Raw genomic sequence first — 23,061 nt, forward strand, 5'->3', positions numbered from 1 at the left:
ACTGCAGGAGGTTACAGAGATAGGGAGGAACAAGGCCATGTAGGGATTTGGAAACAAGAATGAAAATTTTAAAATCAATACATTGCTTGACATGGAGCCTGTGTAGATCAGCGAGCATAGGGGTGATAGGTAAATGGGACTTGGTGCGAATTAAAACATGGACAGCAGAGTTTTGGATGACTGCAAGTTTACAGAGAGTAGAATGTGGGAGACCAGCCAGGAGTGCATTGGATAGTCAAGTCTAGAGGTAAAAAAGGCATGAATGAGAGTTTCAGCAGCAGATGAGCTGAGATAGGGGTGAAGTCAGGTGATTGTTAACCTGACTTCAACATGGTTTTGTGAAAGGGAAATCATGTTTAACCAATTTATTGGAGTTCTTTGAGGGAGTTACATGAGCTGTGGATGAAGGGGAACCGGTGGATGTATTGTACTTAGATTTCCAGAAGGCATTTGAAAAGGTGCCACATCAAAGGTTATTGCAAAAAATAAAAGCTCATGGTGTAGGGGGTAACATATTGGCATGGATAGAAGATTGGCTATCTAACAGGAAACAGAGAGTAGGCATAAATGAGTCATTTTCTGGTTGGCAAGATGTAACGAGTGGTGTGCCACAGGGATCTGTGATGGGGCCTCAAATTTTTTACAATTTATATAAATTACTTGGATGAAGGGACCAAAGGTATGATTGTTAAATTTACTGATGACACAAAGATAGGTGGGAAAGTAACTTGTGAAGAGGACATAAGGAGGCTACAAAGGGATATAGATAGGTTAAGTGTGTGGGCAAAGATCTGGCAAATGGAGTATAACGTGGGAAAATGTGTAATTGTCCATTTTGGCAGGAAGAATAACAAAGAAGCAAATTATCTAAATGGTGAGAGACTGCAGAGCTCTGAGATGCAGCGGGATCTGGGGGTCCTAGTGCATGAATCGCAAAAGGTTAGTATGCAGGTACAGCACGTAATTAGGAAAGCTAATAGAATGTTATTGTTTATTGCGAGGGGTATTGAATACAAAAGTAGGGAGGTTATGCTTCAGTTATACAGGGCATTGGTGAGACTACATCTGGTGTGCTCTGTACAGTATTGGTCTTCTTATTTAAGGAAGGATGCAAATGTGTTGGAAGCAGTACAGAGATGGTTTACTAGACTAATACCAGGAATGGGCGGGCTGTCTTATGAGTAAAGGTTGGGCAGGCTAGGCTTGTATCCGCTGGAATTTAAAAGAGTAAAAGGCAACTTAATTGAAACATATAAGATCTTGAGGGGTCTTAACAGGATGGATGTGGAAAGGATGTTTCTCCTTGTGGGAGAATCTAGAACTAGGGGTCACTGTTTAAAAATAAGGGGTCGCCCATTTAAGACAGAGATGAGGAGAAGTTTTTTCTCTCAGAGGGTCGTGAGTCTTTGGAACTCTCTTCCTCAAAAGGCGATGGAAGCAGAGTCTTTGAATATTTTTAAGGCAGAGGTAGATAGATTCTTGGTAAGCAAGGGGGTGAAAGGTTATCGAGGGTAGGCGGGAATGTGGAGTAATCAGTTCAGCCATGAACTTATTGAATGGCAGAGCAGGCTCGAGGGGCCGAGTGGCCTACTGCTGCACCTAATTTGTATGTTCCTTATTCGAATGTTCGTAGTTGGAAATTGGCAGTGTTACTGATGGCACAAATATGAGGTTGGAAGCTCATCTCTAGGTCAAATGTGACGCCAAGGTTGGAAACAGATTGGCTTAATCTCAGAGTGTCGCCAGGGAGAGGTGCAGTCGGTAGTTAGGGAACGGAGTTTGGAGTGGGGCCCAAAAACAATGGCTTCAGTCTTCCCAATATTTAATTGGAGGAAATCTTTGCACCTGTAGTACTGGATGTTGGATAAGCAGTCTGCTTATGCAACAGTGGAGGAGTTGAGAGAAGTAGTGGTGAGGTAGAGCTGTGTGTCATCAGCGTACCTGTGAAAACTAACACCGTGCTTTTGGATGATGACGGGCAGCATGTAGATGAGAAATAGGAGGGGGCCAAGTATAGATCCTTGGGGGACACTGGAGGTAACATTGTGGGAACAGGAGAGAAGCCATTTCAAGTGATTCTCTGGCTACTATTAGATAGGTAAGAATGGAGTCAGGTGAGAGCAGACCCACCCGCTGGACGACAGTAGAGAGGTGTTGGAGGAGGATGGTATGGTTAACTGTGTCAAAGGCAGCAGACAGGTTGAGAAGGATGAGGACGGAAAGTTTACTTTTCTGACAGTCACACAGGATGTCAGTGTGACTTTGATAAGAGCTGATTTGGTACTGTGGTAAGGGCAGCAACCTGATTGGAAGGATTCAAACATGGAGTTCCGGGAAAGATGGGAACAGATTTGGGAGACGGCAACCCATTCAAGGACTTTGGAGAGGAAAGGGTAGTTAGAGATGGGACAGTAGTTATCAAGGGCATTGGGGTCAAGGTTTTTTTTCAGAGGGGTGATCACAGCAGATTTAAAGGAGAGCGAGACAACACCTGAAGAGAGATAACCGTTTACAATGTCGGCTAACATGGAGACCAGGAGGGGAATTTGTGTGATAAGCAGTTTAGTGGGAATCTGAATGAGGGAACAGGAAGTTAGACAAGATGAGCTCTGAGAGGGCATGAAGGGAGATAGGAGAGAAGGTAGAGAAAGATGCGAGTTCATAGCTAGGCCATTATAGGAAATTTGGCCAGGTGTGTTAGTGGAAGGGAGGGACGCAGCAGAGGAAGCTGATTGGATGGTCTCAATCTTAGTGACAAAGAAGTCCATGAGCTCCTCGCACTTATTGTTGGAGGTGAGGGTGGAAGGGACAGGGGAGAGGGGTTTAAAAAGATGGCTTACAGTAGAGAAAAGAAGCTGGGGGTTATCTTTTCATTCCAAGATGATCCTGGAATAGTGAGCAGTTTTGGCAAACGATAACAGGCCCTGATAGTATTTTAAGTGGTGAGCCAGATCTGGCAGTGGATGGCTAAGCCAGTTGTCTGCCAGATCTTTTCAAGTCTGTGTCCCTTAGACTTAAGTGAGCGGAGATGAGGGCTGTACCGGGGAAATGGCCAGGGTGAGAGTGACTGATCCTTTTATTGGGGACTAGGGCAACAAAGGTGGAGGTGAGGGTGAAGTTGAGCAAATCAGTAGCTGCAAAAATATAGTGGCGAATGGAGGCTAGAAACTTGAGATTTTGAAAATGCAGTTGTAATTGAATAGGGAATAGTTTTTTCCAGGGACAGATATAGAATGAGGTAGGGTTGGGGTGTGGAAGGGGAATGTCGGTGGATGGTGATACAAGGAAGTGATCAGAGATGGCCTTATCTGTAATTGATACAATGGGACCGGCAAGACCACATGAGATGGCAAGGTCGAGGGGGTGGCAGTGAATATGGGTTGGGGAGTTTACATGGAGGGAGAGATTTAGGATGGATAAGAAGGCAGTGAACTCAGAGGAGAGAGAATATGATGAATTGAGATGGAGATTGAAATCACGGAGGATGAGAAGTTGCTCGGTGCTGAGGGATGAAAGTAGTCAGGATATCTCAGTGAGAAAATGTTGTATCATGCTTGGAAGAGCGGTAGAGAATGATGATTTTGAGAGATGGGAGAGGGATGAAACAAGGCCAGATGCTCAAAGGAGGAGAAAGTGCCAGAGGAGTAGGGGGCAGGCCAAGGTGTGCTCTGGTGATAAGCACCCCACTGTCACTGCAACTGACTTGGCTGGGCAAGTGGTGGAAGATCTTCTGCCCAGTTCAATACAGTATATTGTCTCCTACACATCAGAAATAATTAGGCATATAAAAAAGTCAACTCTTAATTGCTGAAAAATGAACGAAAGCGCAAAATAACATGCTCCTGAGAATAAAGCCTCTATATAATTACTGTATAACTACATTTATAATTTTCACTATCGTTGATAATTAAGATTTTCAATTAATTTTGATCAGGTGCAAAGCAAACATGAGAACGCCCGCCGCCGCCGTCTAATTTTAAATCAGGTTGAAAGTGACAACTCTAATCACCTTACGCAGGGAACTAGTGGACTACAACTCCCAGCCTGCCCCATGCCGCGCAGCCGTAGTAATGCACGCACACTCCTCCGCTGGCTCCACCTTTGGCGGCAGGTCGTAAACCCGCCATTTTGTGCTCCTTGCGACAAGTGAGAGGAAGTCCCGATGAATTCCGAGAATACGGCAGAGAGGCAGCGGGTGGTGTCCCCGAGCGGCGTCGGGGAGGAAGGTAACGTGACGCCCTGGCTCAGGCCCCAGCATAGGCCGTGGCCTCGGCTCCAGCTCCAGAGTACTTGAGACATCCGGGCCGGAGTCGGTCAGGCCTTAATGAAGGCCAGGGTCAGCCAGGCCGGGCCGGAGGTTGAAGGGTGGCCGATTCAAGTGGACCCGCTGCTTCTCGTTCCCGGTTGATACCTAACACGGGCCTGCGTCTCCAAATAACTATTCCCGGCCTACCTTCTATATGCCCCCACCCCCAGTCCCGACACTACTCTCCACCCCCCAAAACCCTGGCACTACTCTCCAACACCCCCCCCCCCCCCCCAAAAAAAAAAATCCCGGCACTAATCTCCACCCCCCCCTCCCAAAATCCCGGTGTTACACTCCACACCCCCCCCCCCAAATCCCGGTGTTACACTCCACACCCCCCCCCCCCCCCCCCCCCCAAAATCCCGGTGTTACACTCCACACCCCCCCCCCCCCAAAATCCCGGTGTTACACTCCACACCCCCCCCCCCAAAATCCCGGTGTTACACTCCACACCCCCCCCCCAAAATCCCGGTGTTACACTCCACACCCCCCCCCCCCCAAAAATCCCGGTGTTACACTCCACACCCCCCCCCCCAAAATCCCGGTGTTACACTCCACATCCCCCCCCCCAAAATCCCGGTGTTACACTCCAACACCGCCCCCCTCCCAAAATCCCGGCACTAATCTTCACCCCCCCCTCCCAAAATCCCGGCACTACTCTCCACCCGCCCCCCCATAAAATCACAGCACTACTCTCCAACACCCACCCACCCAAAATCCCGGCACTACTTTCCAACACCCTCTCCCCCAAAATCCAGGCATTACTCTCCAACCCCCCCCCCCCCAATTTCCGGCATTGCTATCCAACTCCCCCCCGGGCCCCCCTCCAATTCCCACCTCTGCCACCAACCCGGCCCTACTCTCCTCCCCCCCCCCCCCCCCCGCAAAATCCCCATCGTTCCCACCCCGGCCCTACTCTATCTCCCCCGTACCCACCGCCTATCGTTTACCTGATCTGGTTTCCCATTTCTCTGACCACCTCTGTGTCCACCTCTCTCCTCTCCACCCTCCTGTGACCCCTTCTCTTCTATCTTGACTTCTCATTGACATAAAAAGTATGAAATCCATATATACTGTCCTGAAAGTTGGGTCTATTTTATTAATCTGCTGTTCTGTTGTAGTACTTCACATTCGATCGAATCTGCAGAGACATCTGGTATTTGTACATTGTAGCACACCACGGTTTCTATCTATTTTCAAGCATATCCCATCTATCTCCAGCCCCCGTGCCCCCTCCTCTCTCTGCTCCCTTCTTTTAGCTCCACCCCCTATCTGCCACCATGTTTATTGAGTGCTTTGATACTGAGCATGGGCATAGTGACCAGTCAGGCCTGGACCATGGCATATGATGGTCACTGGAAATGCAACAGAGGGCTAAAGCTTCCTAGACCAGATCTACGCTAGCAAGAACTACAAATTCACCATTGGAACTAAAGGGTGAGAGGGAATATCGATAACATATTAAAAAAAAAAATGACATCTGTGCAAACTTCCTGTCTGCAAAACCTTACTTTCCATTGTCACTTGTGAATTTTTATATGAAAAATGCCAAGGTCCGTATTTATAATGAAAACTGCTGATTTGTCATGCTGTAATTACACTCTACCACCAGTGGTGGGGCCTGAGCACCTCAGTGAATCTCCGAGCTACTCAGCCCAGAGAAACTCCAACCAAATTACTCCACTTTCCAGGTGTCCCAAGGTTTGGTATTCAGTTACGTATGTTACCTTTGTTTAATTTGATATATCAAAATAGCGACAAACTGTATGGCTTGAAAATGGGGACTGAATCACACTTGCATACTCTAGTCCAATTATCCCAACCCACTTCACTTGAAAACCTTAGTCTGTTTTGATTCCCTGTGTGCAATGATACAATATGTCAACTGCTCTTTTACAATTGTGTAAATAACTGAGAAAAAGGAGGATGATTTTGGTAGTATAAGGAGGGGGTAGTATAAGGAAATAGATGCAGTGTTTGGAGGCCAGATTAACGGAGTACAGCTTCAATAAAGTACTTATCTCGAGAATTTGGCGCAGTGAGGGAAGAGGTGCTGTTCTGGTCTTTTACAAAATAAGGAGTGGTCTGAAAGGGAGCAAGAGCTGAGGTCTAGAGGCATTAATTAGGTGAGCAGGTGGGTGATAGTGAGTTTTTTTTTCTCTAAACTAGGGAGTAGTTTAAACTAAGATAGAAGTACTGTATTGAATTTATAGCTTAACTAGTTAAACTAGTTAATATAATTACAAATATTCATTGAGTGATATTTCAAAACCTGAAATCCTAATTAGTTACATAAAATAAAATAGACATGCCAGGGCAGTTGATGTGTTGTAGCTGTAGCATGTGGGAGCCACAGCATTGTGATTCACAGCAACCACATCTGCAATAAGTGTCTGCAGCTCGAGGAACTTTGGCTCAGAGTTGGTGAGCTGCAATCTAAGTTTCAGATACTGCAATGAATCAAGGAGGGAGCAAGTTACCTGGACGCTTTGTTCCTGGAGGCAGTCACACCCCTTAGGTTAAGTACTTAAGATTTGTTCCATGGTCAGGAGGATCCAGAAGGTAGCACCAGAGGCGCCTCAACCCTTGCACTTGTCCAACAGTTACGAGGTTCTTGTAGCCTGCGTGGATGAGAGCAGAGACTGCAGGGAGGATGAGCAAACAGACAACAGTACCATGGTGCAGGGGGCCATTCCAGTTGGAGTTAAATGGAATGTAGTAGGGGACAGTGCAGTTAGGGGATAGGTACTATTCTCTGCTGCTGAGAGCATTAAGTCCTGAAGGCTGTATTGCTTGCCTGGTGCCAGAGTTAAGGACATCTCCCTGGGGCTGGAGAGAAACTTGTAGTGGGAGGAGAAGGATCCAGTTGCTGTCCATGTGGGTACCAACGGCATAGGTAGAACTGAGAAAGAGGTTCTGCTCAGGGAGTATGAACAGCTGCAGGTTAAATTAAAAAGCAGAACCACAAAGTCAGTAATCTCTGGATTACTACCTGAGCCATGAGCAAACTGGCATAGGCTAAATAAGATCAGAGAGTTGAAGGTGTGGTTTAAAGATTGGTGTGGGAGAAATGGTTTTCAATTCATGGGCACTGGCACCAGTACTGGGGAAAGAGGGAGCTGTTCCATTGGGATGGGCTACACTTGAGCCACTTTAGTACCAGTGTCCTGGCGAATCGAATATCTAGGGCTGTAGAAAGATCGTTAAACTAAATAGTGAGGGGAAATTTAGAAAGTTAAAGAGAAAGGACAAGGCAATAGTGCTGGGTAGCAATATGGGTAATGATAACCAGAGTTGACAGGAAAGGGCAGAGCATACAAACATAGTGCACCGAAAATCAGGTCTGAGTAAAGAAAAATTGTAAAAACACAGAATTAAAGGCCTTTATCTGAATGCACACAGCATTTGCAACAAGATAGGTGAATTGATGGCACAAATAGAAATAAATGGGTATGATCTGATGGCCATTACAGAGATATGGTTGTAAGGTGACCACGACTGGGAACTGAATATTCAACGGATATTTGACATTTCGGAAGGATAGGAAGAAAGGAAAAGGAGGTGGGGAGCTCTGTTAATAAAGGATGAGATCAGTACAGTAATGAGAAGTGATCTTGGCTCGGAAGATCAAAATGTAGAATCAGTTTGGGTGGAGATAAAAAAACATCAAGGGAAAGAAGTCACTGGTGGGAATTGTATATAGGTCCCCTAACAGGAGCTACATTCTAGGACAGAGTATAAATGACAAAATAATGGGGACTTCTAAGAAAGGTGATGCATTAATCGCTAACAATTTTAATCTTTATCAATTGGACAAATCAAATTGGCAAAGGTAGCCTTGAGGGCGAGTTCATGGAGTATATTCAGGACATTTCGAAGAGAATACATTGTGGAACCAACCAGGGAACAGGCTATTTTAGACCTGATAATGTGTAATAAGACAGGATTAATTAATGATCTCATAGTCAAGGATCCTCGAGGGAAGAATGATCATAACATGATGGAATTTCACATTCAGGTTTGAGGATGAGAAACTTCGGTCTGAAACTAGTCTTAAACTTAAATAAAGGCAATTACAAAGGTACGAAGACAGTTGGCTATAGTGGACTGGGAAAATAGGTGCAAAGGTCAGATGGTAGGTAAGCAGTGACAAGACATTTAAGGCGATATTTCATAGCTCAAGAAAGATATATTCCATTGAGAAAGAAAGACTCTATGAGAAGGATGAACCATTTGTGGCTAAGGAAGTTAAGGATGGTATCAAATTGAAAGAAAAGGTGTTCAGTGCTGTGAAGATTAGTGGTAGACCAGAAGATTGGGAAAATTTTAGAAACCTGAAAAGATGACTTTAAAAAAAAAAAGGGATAAATTAGAATATGAGAGTAAACTAGCAAGATATATAAAAACATAGACCTATAAGCATATATAAAGGAAGAGAGTAGTTAAAATAAATATTGATCCCTTAGAGGATGAGACTGGGGAATTAATGGGAAACAAGGAAATGGCAGAGACTTTGAACAAGTATTTTGTATCTGTCTTCATGGTAGAAGATGCAAAAAGCATCCCATGAATACCAGAAAATCAAGAGGCAAAATGGACGGAGGAACATGAAACAATCACTATCATGAGAGAAAAAGTGCTGTGAAAAATATTGGGTCTGAAGGCTGACAAGTCCTCTGGACCTGATGGCCAGCATCCTAGGATCTTGAAAGAAGTGGCTGTGGAGAAAGTGGTTGCATTGGTTGCAATCTTCCAAAATTCCCTATATTCTGGAAAGGTCCTAGCAGACTGGAAAACTGCAAATGTTTTGTCCCTATTCAAGAAAGGAGGGAGACGGAAAGCAGAAAACTATAGGCCACTTAGCCTAACATCTGTCATTGTGATATTGCTGGAATCCATTATTAAGGATGTAGTAGCAGGACATTTAGAAAATCATAATACAATCAAGCAGAATCAACATGATTTTATGAAAGGGAAATTATGTTTGCAAAATTTATGAGAGTTCTTTACGGATGTAAAAAGCAGGAGGGATAAAGGGGAAACAGTAGATATAGTGTATTTGGATTTCCAAAAGGCATTCAATAAGGTGCCACATAAAAGATTTCTACACAAGCTAAGAGCTCATGGTGTTGGGGATAATATATTCAAAATGACTCCTGACAATGCAGCGGCCCATCGACGTCATCAGAATGTTCCAAGCTGCGCACATGCGCAAACGCTCTCCTGCTCTCAGAGAGATGTTGCGCATGCGCAGCCTACCATCTCAGCCCTTGCCAGGACTAATTGGCGTATGCGCGGGAAAACGATCCCCGCAACTCGCTCCAGCCCCACTGGCCGCTCTGCCCCTCAGCAACGTCCTCCAGGCCTCCACTCTTTATCACCCCCCCCCCACCCGCAACCCCTCTCCCCCCCCCCCCCCCCCGCCCGCAACCCCTCCCCCCCACCACTGGCTGCTTCCCCCCCCCTCAGCCACTCGTTCCAGAACTCGCCACTGCTCCCCCACACCACCCTCGACTGCTTGCTTCCTGCTTCGCGCCCCCCCCCCCCCCCCACCGCTGGTTCTAGGCCGCGCCACTTCTCTTCTCTCGGCCACTCGCTCCTACGTCGCCCCGTCATCCCCTGCGCCTGCCTTGCTTCTTCGGGTGGCGCACGGAGAATGATCGAATGTGGGAGGAGTGGGCGAGAGGAGGGCACTGACACAGCCTGGAGCTAGCGGAGGGGGGTGGGGGGTGGTGGTGGTAAGCAGGGAGCGAGCGGCTGTGCAGCATTGGGGGGTGGTGGTGGGGGCGGGTAGCAGTGGCGAGGTGTGGAGCGATCGGCTGACGGAGGGATCTGGGTGTCCTTGTACATGAATCACAAAATGTTAGTTTGCAGGTACAGCAAGTAATTAGAAAGGCAAATGGAATGTTGGCATTTATTGCAAGGGGGATGGAGTAGAAAAGTAGGGGAGGCTTGCTGCAACTATACAGGGTGTTGGTGAGACCACACCTGGAGTACTGCTTACAGTTTTGGTCTCCTTTTTTAAGTTGGGATATACTTATATTGGAGGAACTTCAGAGAAGGTTCACTAGGTTGATTCCTGGGATGAAGGGGTTGTCTAGTGAGGAAAGGTTGAGCCTATACTCAGTTTAGAAGATTGAGGTGATCTTATTGGAATGTAAGATTCTGAGGGGGCTTGATAGGGTAAGTACTGAGGATGTTTCTCCTCATGGGGGAATCTAGAATGAGAGGGCACAGCTTCAGAATAAGGAATTTCCCATTTAAGACGGAGATGGGGAGGAATTTCTTCTCTTAGAGGATCGATAATCTTTGGAATTCTCTACCCCAGAGATCAGTGGAGGCTGAGTCATTCAATATATCAGGGCTAAGTTAGACAGATTTTTGATCTACAAGGGAGTCGAGGGTTGTGGTGGGAGTGGCAGGCAGGAAAGTGGAGTGACGCCATGATCAGATCAGCCAGTATCTTATTGAATGGCAGAGCAGGCTTGAGGGGCTGAATGGACGACGACTCCTATTTTTTATGTTCTTATCTAAAGCAAATATTGAAAAACAATGGGAAGTGAGAGAAACAAATATAATATAAATAACAACAAGAGGTTTTGAGGAGGAAGACCAATATTGCTTGGGTCTTAAATTTTATAAAGTGACAGGTTTATTGTATCGCATGTATGTGTGTCTGTGAGGCCTTTTGTTTTCAGTATCAGTTACCATATTGTGTAACATCCTTTGTGAAATATTGCTTCAATAAATTGGCTGGATTTCAGAGATGATTAAACTACCGTTGCAATTAGGTCTCATTAGGATTGTAGTAAACATTGTGTGGGCAACGAGTGATTTTTATTTTCAGTGGTGGCAGGAAATGGACGGAATAGTATCATCCACTTGTTATTTGCCCTGTCTGATTGAAGAAAAAATTCGGGCAGCATGTTTAACATGGGGCCGATGTGCTACCAACAGTTTTATGCCACTACTGGAAGTGAAAATCAGTCCTCAGAGATCTCACTCCAGGTCCCACACTACCTGTAACTGGCACAAGGAGAGATCTGTTAGTAGTACAATTTATATATCTATATCAAACTGCTACATGTGCAAATTCCTATGTAACACTTGGGTGGGAAAGAAAGTGTAAGGAAATGCAGTTATTTAGAATGTACACATGAGCTGCCCATTAATTCAAAATGCCTTATTCACACAGGAGCCGACTGATTTTTCAAATAATGTTTATTAATACAAAGTAAGCCAAGCATTTCATTGTGGCTTCTGGCCTGTATCCTAAACAATGATTGACACCCCCAACTGTTGACTTAATAGCAGTTCAACATTGTTGTCTTAAAGAGACATAGCTTCACCTCATCAGAATAATATATTTATATTATTTGGTATAATCCTGTCTGCATGTATAAGCTAACTTCACTTGAGCAGTATCATGGCTGAGGACCATGAGTATATTTAAAAGTTTGAGTTCATTGTGCTTTGTTCCAACTTTGCTGGTTTTTCTGACATTGAGGAAGAACTGGTTGGTTTACAGATAAATATTATCCTCTGAGCTCCGGCTGTACCTGTTTATGGCAGTTAAGCCATGTGACCTTAAAGGAAAAGACCAAGATACATACAGCAATGTTGTAGCTGACTGCTATGTCTTAGTCGTAGCACCCTTGCCTCTTAGTCTGAAGTTCATGGGTTCAAATCCCACTCGAGAGTCTTGAGTCTATTATCCAGGCTGATACTCCAGTACAGTACCGAGGGAGTGATGTTCTGTCAGAGGTGCAATCTTTTGAATAAGAAGCACATTCAAACCTCCATCTTCGCTTTCGGGTGGACGTAAAAGATCCCATGACGCTGTTTTGAAGAAGAGCAGGGGAGTTGTCCCTGGTGTCCTGGCCAACCGACATCAATACAAAAGTGGCTCTTCTGGTAGTTATCACATTGTTTGTGCACAAAATTGGTTGCTGCATTTCCTATGTTACAACAGTGACAAAATTCAAAAGTACTCAATTGGCTGTTACGCACTTTGGGAAATATTCAGGTTGTGAAAGGTGCTATAAAAATGCAAGTGTTTTTTTTAGTTTTGCATTAATTTGTGCAAAACTCCTGTAATGTGCCACTGTTAGCTTGGTGGTAGGACTTAACCCCTGAGTTGGAATGTTGAGTTTATGCAATACTGCAGAGAGTGGAGTGCATTATCGAGGATGATATTTTTGTGCTGCACTGAGGGTTTGCTGCATTTTTGGAGGTGCTGTCTTTTGTATAAGTCATTAAATCAAGGACCCCTCTACCTGTTCAGGTGGGTGTAAAAGATTGCATGGCATTATTTGAAGAAGATTGGGTCAATATTTATCCCTCAACCAACAACACTAACATTTATCTGTTGCGTTTGACAAGATTACAACAGTGACTACACTTAGAAATAATTCAATGGTTGTGAAGTGCTTTGGGATGTCTGGAGTCCATGAAAAGCACTACAGAAAATTCAAATCCTTCAAAAATAATGTATCCACCAACTTAACATGAGCAATGCTACATGAGGCCTGTAAGGATATAATCTGTAAAAGCAGTTTCTGTATGGGGTACATCTGCAAAATATGGGAACATTTTTACATATCTGTAGAGTGCAAAACATTGGCTCAAATCTTCCATAAGCAAAGTCACTCAGACCTATTTTTCCAATTGCTAAAAGGCAGTTAAGGAGCAACCAGCAAACCCGCCAAGAGTGACCAGTCAAATCGCTCAGTCTCTTGTACCTTTCTTTGTGGCTGTTGTATGGTTTGTGTTACTGTCTTCTGAAGATAGTTTGTCCTGCACAAAGTGTTTTATGTAGGTACGTGCTTACTTTGTACTGCCGAACAGTGGTGTTTCTCTTTTTGCTTACTGCCTCAGGTGAATCACCACAGCCACCCGTGACAGATGGCAGTTCTCAGAGGGTAGTATCACATGTTGCGCAGCCTCCCATCTGCTACCAGTTATTTTGTGGTTTTGATCGAGAACTAGTATTCAGTTGTCAGCTGACCTGGTCCGTCCACACCTCAACTTTAAAATTCACATCTTTACTTTCAAATCCCTCTGTAGATTCTCCCCATCCTACCTATCTCTGTAACCTCCTCAATGGCATATAACAGAACTTTTGCACAAATTAATGCAAAACTAAAGAAAACACTTGCATTTCTATAGCACCTTTCATAACCTTAATACTTCCCAAAGTGCATTACAGCCAATTGAGAACTCCAATTCTAGCCTCTTGGGCATCTCTCACTTCCTTCACCCCACTGTTGGCAGCCATGTCTTGAGTTGCCTAGACCTTAAGCTCTGGAATTCCCTACCTAAACATCTCTGTCTCTTCCTCCTCTTTTAAGATGCTCCTTAAAACCTACCTGTTTAACCAAGCTTTTGGTCACCTGTTCTCATCTGCTTCTGTGGCTTGGTCTCAAATTTTGCTTGATAACATTCCTGTGAAGTGCTATATAAATGTAAGTTGTTGTGTTTATACACAATTCTTACTCATCATGCCTTTTAGTGTATTACAACGCTCCAAATTGCTTCACAGAGGTGAATTTAACAGCCAAGAAATAGATAGAGAAGGATTGGGATTGTAACCAAATGAGTATTGAGAAGTACCTATTGATGACGTTTTTAAAGCAGGCAGCAAAGGTTAAAAAGAGGGGGGTGGGAGAGTTAGGGTGAGTGTTCCAGGAAGCAGGGCTGAAATGACTCATGTGCCCAGCTTTTGCTCTCTCAATTCTTGCTTTTCTTGATTTACCCCTTCTTTCTGCTGCAAAAGTGGAGCATAGGGAAGGCAGCGTGACCATGCGAGCATAGGGAGTGCACACGATGTAGGGATGTCTGGCTTTGCAGAGGTAGGGAGGGGTGATGGATGTTAGTGTCTAATAAGTTCTGTTGATGGATGTTAAATACCTAGTAGTTGAAGGTAATAGGGTGAACAGGTGTTGGGTGTTGATTAGTTAATTGTACTCAGATGTATAGATAAAGAAGAGCCAGCCTGCACTGGCTGGGGTTTGTTAGGAGTGGAGTAGTAAGTTCTGTGGCAGGCAATAAACAGTCTCCACCAAAGCATCCTAGTCTCAGTGTATTTTTCACAAACAGGCTTTGGAGTTTCTCTAACATTGTAGCAGAGGATGGCTGCCTAAAAGGGAAGATTGGAGAATAAGATTTATTTTCAGACAGGAGATTAGAATTGGAGTTAATAATTGTTTTTTCTTTGGAGAAAGATGACTGAAACCAGGTGTAGGTGTTGGGATACAGTTTTCCACTGCAATTTTGTGAAGCCAAACCTTACGATCAATGGAGGAAGGAAGTTGATCTATGGACACTGGTTACGTTGTTACCAAGGAAAATGCAAGAAATAGCCCTTGCACTTTCCCTTCCTGCCAGAAGCAAAATCAGTTGCAAAGTGTTCTCTGAGCTAGAGGCTCATCATTTGAACAATGAGGAAGGTTTGGACAATCGAAATTTGTGGATAAAATTTAAATGAAAGATGACTTATTGAATGCCGATGAGGCGTGGTTGGAATTTGATAAATTTAGAAAAATGGTTAGCTCTTCCGTGGAATAATATATCATGGAGTTTAACCAGCTATATGCAAGATTGCAGCGATTCTACTTGGAAATTCCTAAATCAGTACTTGCCTTCAAATTGTTGGATTGTGCTACGATATCATCCATGGATCAGCTCTTAGTCTTGACCGGAGTTAGATTCAAGGAAAGCGATGCATTTTGTGATCAGATATCTGCAGCCTTAAAATTTTTTTTGTGAAACATTCATTTCCGGCAGCTTTCATACAGTCATAAATTCATAGAGTTATACAGCACAGAAACAGGCCCTTTGGCCCATTGTGTCTGTGCCAGCCATCGAGCACCTATCTATTCTAATCCCATTTTCCAGCACTTGGCCCCTTGGCCTTGGTATGCTATGGCATTTCAAGTGCTCATCTAAATTCTTCTTAAGTGTTGTGAGGGTTTCTGCCTCTACCACCCCTTCAGGTCGTGTGATCCAGATTCCAACCACCCTCAGTGAAAATGTTTTTCCTCAAATCCCCTCTAAACCTCCTGCCCCTTACCTTAAATCTATGCCCCCTGTTTATTGACGCCTCTGCTAAGGGAAAAAGGTTCTTCCTATCTGCCCTATCAATGCCCCTCATAATTTTGTATACCTCAATTGGGTCTCCCCTCAGCCTTCTCTGAACTGTACACCGTACTCCAGCTGCAGCCTAACTAGCGTTTTATACAGCTCCATCATAATCTCCCTGCTCTTATATTCTGTGCCTCGGCTAATAAAGGCAAGTATCCCATATGCCTTCCTAACCACCTTATCTACCTGTGCTGCTGCCTTCAGTGATCTATGGACAAGTACACCAAGGTCCCTCTGACCCTCTGTACTTCCTAGGGTCCTACCATCCATTGTATATTCCCCTGCCTTGTTAATCCTCCCAAAATGCATCACCTCACACTTCTCAGGATTAAATTCCATTTGCCACTGCTCTGCCCACATTACCAGCCCATCTATATCGTCCTGTAATCTAAGGCTTTCCTCCTCACTATTTAGGACACCATCAATTTTCATGTCATCTTATTGATCATACCTCCTATATTCAGGTCTAAATCATTAATGTACACTACAAACAGCAAGGGTCCCAGCACCGATCCCTGTGGTACACCACTGGTCACAGGCTTCCAATCGCAAAAACAACCCTCAACCATCACCCTCTGCCTCCTGCCACTAAGCCAATTTTAGATCCAATTTACCAAATTGCCCTGGATCCCATGGGCTTTTACCTTAACCAATCTCCCATGAAGGTCCTTATCAAAAGCCTTACTGAAGTCCATGTAGACTACATCAACTGCTTTACCCTCATCTATAGTCACCTCCTTGAAAAATTCAATCAAGTTTGTTAGACATGATCTCCCCCTGACAAAGCCATGCTGACTATCCTTGATTAATCCCTGATTAATCCAAGTGGAGATTAATCCAGTCCCTCAGAATTTTTTCAGTAGTGTCCCTACCACTGATGGACTCACCGGCCTGTAATTACCTGGTTTATCGCTGCTACCCTTCTTGAATAATGGTACCACATTCGCTGTCCTCCAATCCTCTGGTACCACTACCGTGGCCAGAGAGGATTTGAAAATTTGTGTCAGAGCCCCTGCTATCTCCTCCCTTGCCTCACATAACAGCCTGGGATACATCTGATCTGGGCTTGGGGATTTATCCACTTTTAAGCCCGCTAAAATCGCTAATACCTTCTCCCTTTCAATGCTAATTTGTCCGAGTATATCACAATCCCCCTGCCTGATCTCCACACCTACGTCATCCTTCTCCATTGTGAACATAGATGAAAAGTCATCATTTAAAACCTCACCTCCATCCTCCAGCTCCCCACACACATTGCCGCTTTGGTCCCTAATGGGCCCTATTCTTTCCCTGGTTATCCTGTTGCCCTTAATATACTTATTAAATTCCTTGGGATTTTCCTTTATCTTGCCCGCCAGTGTTTTTTCATGCCCCCTCTTCGCTCTCCTAATTACTTTAAGTACCCCCCTACGCTTTCTGTACTCCTCTAGTGCCTCCGCTGTTTTCAACCCCCTGAATCTGCCATAAGCCTCTTTTTTTCCTTATCCAATCCTCTGAATCCCTTGACATCCAGGGTTCCCTCGACTTGTTGGTCCTGCCCTTCACCTTTACGGGAACATGTTGACCCTGAACTCACTATTTCACATGTCATCATAGCACAGATAGGCTCTTCAGCAGTGACACTGAAGATGGAGGATACAATGCTCACAGCATTTCGAGGCCAGTCCAATGTGGGGCCCAGACGTCAGTACGAAAGAAGAATCGCAAACAAAAAGGCTGAGGATAGAGACCCTTTTGACAGCTATAACATGGCAGGAATTGGGCAGTTATGGCAAAAGGATGAACCCCAAGAATAACCGAGGAGTGGTCAACAGGTGTTTCTGATGTAACTCAAAGTATCATTATGCATTGAATTGTCCAAGAACGAATAACAGGGTTTTTGAGATGGCACATGACGTGGAAGGTTCAGAAAATGAAGATGACTATACTGATTGATTGGAAGGAATTGTGCTGGTCACCAGAAGCTTCAGTCCAGTAATGACTGTCCTAGTCGCAGATTCATTCAATTGCGCAGTACTAGACGGGTGTACGTCCACGGTATGTGGAGTGGACTGATTGCAGTGTTACATGGATTCTTTAAGTAAGGAAGACTGAAGTAAGGTGAAAGAATATGACAATTCTATATGTTTCAGGTTTGAGGAATCACTAAAAAAGTGGTAATTCTGTGTACAGATGTATTTGGTGAAATACCTTTGCTGTTAAGTAAGCCATCTATGAAGAAGGCTCAGCTGAAATTGGATATGGAACATAAGTCTTTGGGAAATGTGTAGATTTGCAGTTTTGAGGTATCGTATCAGGCTGTCGGGGAAAAAAAATTATACCGGGGACATGGTATATTACAAAAGAGAAGGGCAGAAAGAATGTAGAGGCCCAGGAAAAGTTATAGGCACTGATGGCAAAACAGTAATTTTGCAACATGGCAACCAAATGGTTAGATTGCATTCCTTGCGGCTTATTGGCACTGACAGAATCTGAACAAATGATGGAAACTGATGATACGCATATGTCGGACCTTTGCGAGCAACAGGTTGTGGCAAATAACAGGCTAACCGAGAGTGGACAAAGTGAGAGTGAAGATCGAGATGAGGCCATTTTTATCACAAAGGTCAACTACCGAATGTTGGGACTAGAGTTGCGTATATGCCAGAAGGGGATAGTGGATAGTGACATGGGTTTTGGCAGGATTGGATGCTAATGAGCTTGGCTAGTACAGGGGTGTGGGGTAAGTTGTCAGTTTAATAGAACTATAGTGAGGGTACGAAAGTTTGTTATAATTGCGGGATGGGAGAGCTTCCTAGGGTTTCAGGATACTGGTTAGTAGCATGAGGGGTACAGGGTTATGGGAGCTCTGGGTGGGGGGCGCGGGGCGATGCGGTGTTGCAGTTTGCGGGGGAAGAGACTGAGGTATAATAATGTGTAAGTGTTGAGTGGGTGGATAGAAACTGGGATGACTGCAATGGGAGGCAGTTCATGGCGTCAGCAGGGAACTGGAATTCTCCTGTGTTTGGGACTAAGACACCAGCGCTGGTGACTTGAGGGGGGAATGATGGGGCAAGAAGCTCTTTTAAACCCTGAGGCAGATAGTGCTATGGGGAACAGTGCCACAGTGCTGCCTACCTTGAAGACACAGTGGGTAGAACTGGAATGGAGGTAGATATAACAAATAGCTAGTTTAAGACATGACGTGTTAAAGAGTGATAGACAAGTGTTACTGGAAAATCTGTACTGTGCTCACTGAAAGCATGCACTATAAACAAGGCTATACATTCCAGAGTGTGGGATGTTTTCCTATCATGTAGCTAAGACATTAGAGAGGGTGCAGAAAAGATTCATGAAAATGGTTGTAGGATTGAGGAACTTCAGTTATGTGGATAGGTCGGTGAGGCTGGGGCTGTTCCCCTTGGAGAAGCGAAGATTAAGAGGAGATTTAATGGAGATGTTCAAAATCATGAGGCGTCTGGACTGAGTAGATAGGGAAAAACTTTTCCCATATCCTGAAGGATCCAGAACCAGTGGGCACCAGTTTAAGGTGATTGGCAAAAGAAGGAGTAGCGACTTGAGGAAAAACTTTTTTTTATGCAACGAGTGGTTAGGATTTGGAATGCTCTGCCTGAGAGTGTGGTGGAGGCAGATTCAATCAAGGCCTTCAAATGAGAATTAGATAATTATCTGAAGAGAGGAAATTTGCAGGGCTACGGGGAAAAGTCAGGAAAGTGGGTCTAGGTGAGTTGCTCTTGCTGGCATGGACACATCGGACCGAATGGCCGCCTTCTGTGCTGTAACCATTCTATGAATGGAGGGAAGCCACCATTATAGAAAGGGCAGGAATGGCCACAGGGAAATACAAACATTGGCTGAATGTACAAGATAAGGGACAGGATATCAGACCTATGAATTGGCAGAAGGAAGTAAAACTGTGGAAGGCTAGAAAATGTAGTTTAATTTCCAACAGTGGGCCCGACGATGATCATACGCCAAGGAAAAGGTCAGGACCTTGAAAGGAAGTCTGTTCGTAGGAGGGACAGGTTGAGTAGTAACAGTCCAGAAAGGGATAGGAAATCTAGTAGGGGACGTAGTTTAACAAGAGTGAGGACTAAAGAGCAGGCGAGGAGCGCCACAAGAAGTTGGAACCCTTACGATAGAGAAGCTCTAGTGGCTACTAACTGGTTAAATGGTAAGTTGGTAAAGGATGCAAAACAAAAAGAGCTTGACAGTTGGAGAGAATTTGGCGTATACGCGGAGGTGCCAGATAGAGGACAGCCAGCGTTGTCCATTAGATGGATCTGTACAGAGAAAGTACTTCCCGATGGTACGTATAAAGCTAAGGGCCAGACTTGTAGCTCGGGGATTTGAGGAATTACTAGGCGACCAAGAAGTTAAAGTAGACTTCCTAACAGCAGGAAAAGCAAGTTTAAGAATTTTCGTAGCCCTTTTAGCAACACATTCATGGGAATGTAAGTCCATTGACATCAAAGCAGCATTTTTGCAAGGGGAGAAATTTCCAAGAGAAGTATTTTTAAAGTCACTAAAAGAAGCTGGAGATATAGAAAGGTAATTATGGAAGCTAAACAAATGTGTTTGTGAGCTAAATGATGCATCCAGGGTGTGGTATTATTCAGTTAGGTCCGTTCAACTAAAGGTGGATCCGGCAATGTTTTATTGGTACTATGAAGAAAAACTAGCAGGCATTTTCTTGATGCACGTAGATGATTTTCTGTGGGGAGGATCTACGGCATTTAAGAAATCTGTATTAGATAAAGTTTAAAGGAATTTAAAATTGGAAGTCAGGCTTCCGGAGCTCTTAAATATTTAGGATGGGACATTAATCTGCCTAAGTTGGGAGTAACCCTAAATCAACAATCTTACCTAAAGAATGTTAATAGGATCTCAATAAATCGGGCCAGATCCTCAAAAAATGAAGACTCTGCAACCAAGAAAGAAGCAGACCAGTTAAGCAGCTTAATAAGGCAATTAAACTGGTTGTGCACACAAACTAGACTGGATGCTTGCTATGATGTATTAGAATTGAGCACCATGCTGAAACCATGCTACTATGGGGGAAGTGCTGAAAGCAAATAAAACATTGAAGAAATTGAGTTTAGACAAATGTACACTCAAGTTTCCAGCCTTGGGTGACCCAGCAGGAATTAAATTGGTCATTTTTAGTGACGCCTCACATGCCAATCTTCCCAATGGTTTTTCAAGTGCAGCAGGGTTCATTATATTTTTGGTGGAAAGAAGTGATAAATGTTGTCCATTAGCCTGGGAATCGAGGAAAATAAAGAGGATAGTTAAAAGCACCTTAGCTTCTGAGACACTTGCACTGGTAGAAGCGATAGATGTGAGTATGTATTTATTGAATATTTTAAAGGAACTCTTATGTAAAGAGCAATTGGAAAAAAAAATCCTACAGAGCGCTATATAGATAACAATTTCTCTCTGGGACAATGTCCATGTGCCAAAATGTGTCATGGAAAAGAGGTTGAGGATTGATCTCGCGAGTATAAAAGAAATGTTGGGACGAAATGAAATTTCCAATAAAATAGGTCGACGCGAGTCCATCAACTGTATTGTTTTACGAAAAGAAGTGCTTGTTCAAAGAAATTGCTGGATGTCCTTGAAGAGGGTCGTCGTCTTGTGTTATGATGAGTTGATAGACCATGGAAATGTTTATGTTTTGATCGCTTTATAATTCTTTAAACCATTTTTTATTGTTAAAAAAAAAACAAGGGGTGACTATACAGTATGTTAATGGCTGGTGCTGTTGAAGGTTGATGGTGTAATAATGTAAGATAAAAACAAATGTATCATTTTGTCTCTTTAGTTTTATATATAATTATTTAAAGAAAAGAGGGGAATCTGTTAGTGTCTAATAAGTTCTGTTGATGGATGTTAAATACCTAGTAGTTGAAGGTAATAGGACGATCAGGTGTTGGGTGTTGATTAGTTATTTGTACTCAGATGTATATATAAAGAGCCATCCAGCACTGGCTGGAGAATGTTAGGAGTGGAGTAGTAAGCTTCTGTTGCAAGCAATAAACAGTCTCCACCAAAGCATCCTAGTCTCAGTGTATTCTTCACAAACAGGCTTGGAAGGTTCTCTAACAATGGAGTCATAAAGAGTAGACTCATTATGGCACAGAAGGAGGCTGTTTGGCCAATCGAATGCTGGCTCTTTGTAGAGCAATCCAATCAGTCCCACTCTCCCACACTATCCCTGTAGTCCCACAAGTTTCTTTCCCTCACGTGCCCATCCAATTTCCCTTTGAAATCATTGTTTCTGCTTCCACCACCTTCATAGGCAGTGAGGTCAAGGTCATAACCACTGGCTGAGTAAGAAAGGTCTTGCTTACATTCCCCCCCCTCCCCCTCCCCCCCGTCCCCCCAAACACCCAAAAAATGTTAAATCTGTCCCCTAGTCCTTATACCATCAGCTAATGGGAACAACCTTTCTTTGTCTACCTTTTCTAAACCTGTCATAATCTTGTACACCTCTATTAGATCTCCTCTCAACCTCCTTTGCTCCAAGGAGAAAAACTCCATCATCTTCAATCTAACTTTGTAGCTAAATTCCCTCATTCCTGGAACCATTCTGGTAAATCTCTGCACCTTCTCAAGGACCTTCATATCCTTCCTAAAGTGTGGTGACCAGAACTGGACGCAATACTCTAGTTGTAGCTTAGCCAGAGTTTTATAAAGGTTCAGCATAGCATCCCTGCTTTTGTACTCTACCTCTATTATGAAGTCCAAAATTCCATATGCTTTGCTAATTACACTCTCAATATGTTCGGCCACCTTCAAAGATCTATGCATATGAACCTCCAGTTCCCCCTGTCCCTGTACACTTTAGAGCTGTGCCATTAAGTCTATATTTCATCTCCCTATCCCTTCTGCCAAAATGCATCACCTCACACTTCTCTATTAAATTCCATCTGCACTTGTCTGCTAGCCTATCTATGTCCTGTTAAAGTAGATTGGTATCATCATCACCATTTGCCACACCTCCATGTTTGGTATCATCAGCAAATTTAAAAATTTTACTCTATTCCAATATTCAAGTCATATATATACACCGGCCATCCATGTCTCCGCTTCAAAGACATCTGCAAACGCGACATGATGTCCTGTGACATTGACCACAAGTCGTGGGAGTCAGTTGCCAGAGCTGGCGGACAGCCGTAAAGGTGGGGCTAAAGAGTGGCGAGTCGAAGAGACTTAGCAGTTGGCAGGATAAAGGACAGAAGCGCAAGGAGAGAGCCAACTGTGTAACAGCCCCGATAACCAATTTTATCTGCAGCGCCTGTGGAAGAGTCTGTCACTCTAGAATTGGCCTTTATAGCCACTCCAGGCGCTGCTTCACAAACCACTGACCACCTCTAGGTGCTTACCCATTGTCTCTCGAGACAAGGAGGCCAAAGAAAGAAAGATGTGGTCCGAGCACTAATCCTTGGGAAACAACACTGTCAACCAACCTTCAGTCTGAAGAACAACCATTTACCACTACTCCCTATTTTCTATCCTTAAACCAATTTTTAAAAATCTAAGTTGAGACAGACCCTCCTATTCCATGAGCTTCAATTTCGTTAACCAGCCTTTTATGTGGTACTTTGCCA

General features: G+C 44.0%; 1 protein-coding gene across 1 annotated transcript in view; it reads left to right on the forward strand.

Moving 5' to 3' along the window:
- Window positions 1–4,089: 4,089 nt before the first annotated feature.
- e4f1 (E4F transcription factor 1) overlaps window positions 4,090–23,061 on the forward strand; it is a 76,230-nt gene continuing 57,258 nt past the window's right edge. The window contains exon 1 of the mRNA XM_068055980.1: window positions 4,090–4,226. Within this exon, the coding sequence (XP_067912081.1) occupies window positions 4,163–4,226 (64 nt within the window). The 5' untranslated portion in view covers window positions 4,090–4,162. The remainder of the gene's footprint in view (window positions 4,227–23,061) is intronic.

Source organism: Heterodontus francisci, chromosome 24 (genome assembly GCF_036365525.1).
Source record: "Heterodontus francisci isolate sHetFra1 chromosome 24, sHetFra1.hap1, whole genome shotgun sequence".
Classification (NCBI taxonomy): domain Eukaryota; kingdom Metazoa; phylum Chordata; class Chondrichthyes; order Heterodontiformes; family Heterodontidae; genus Heterodontus; species Heterodontus francisci.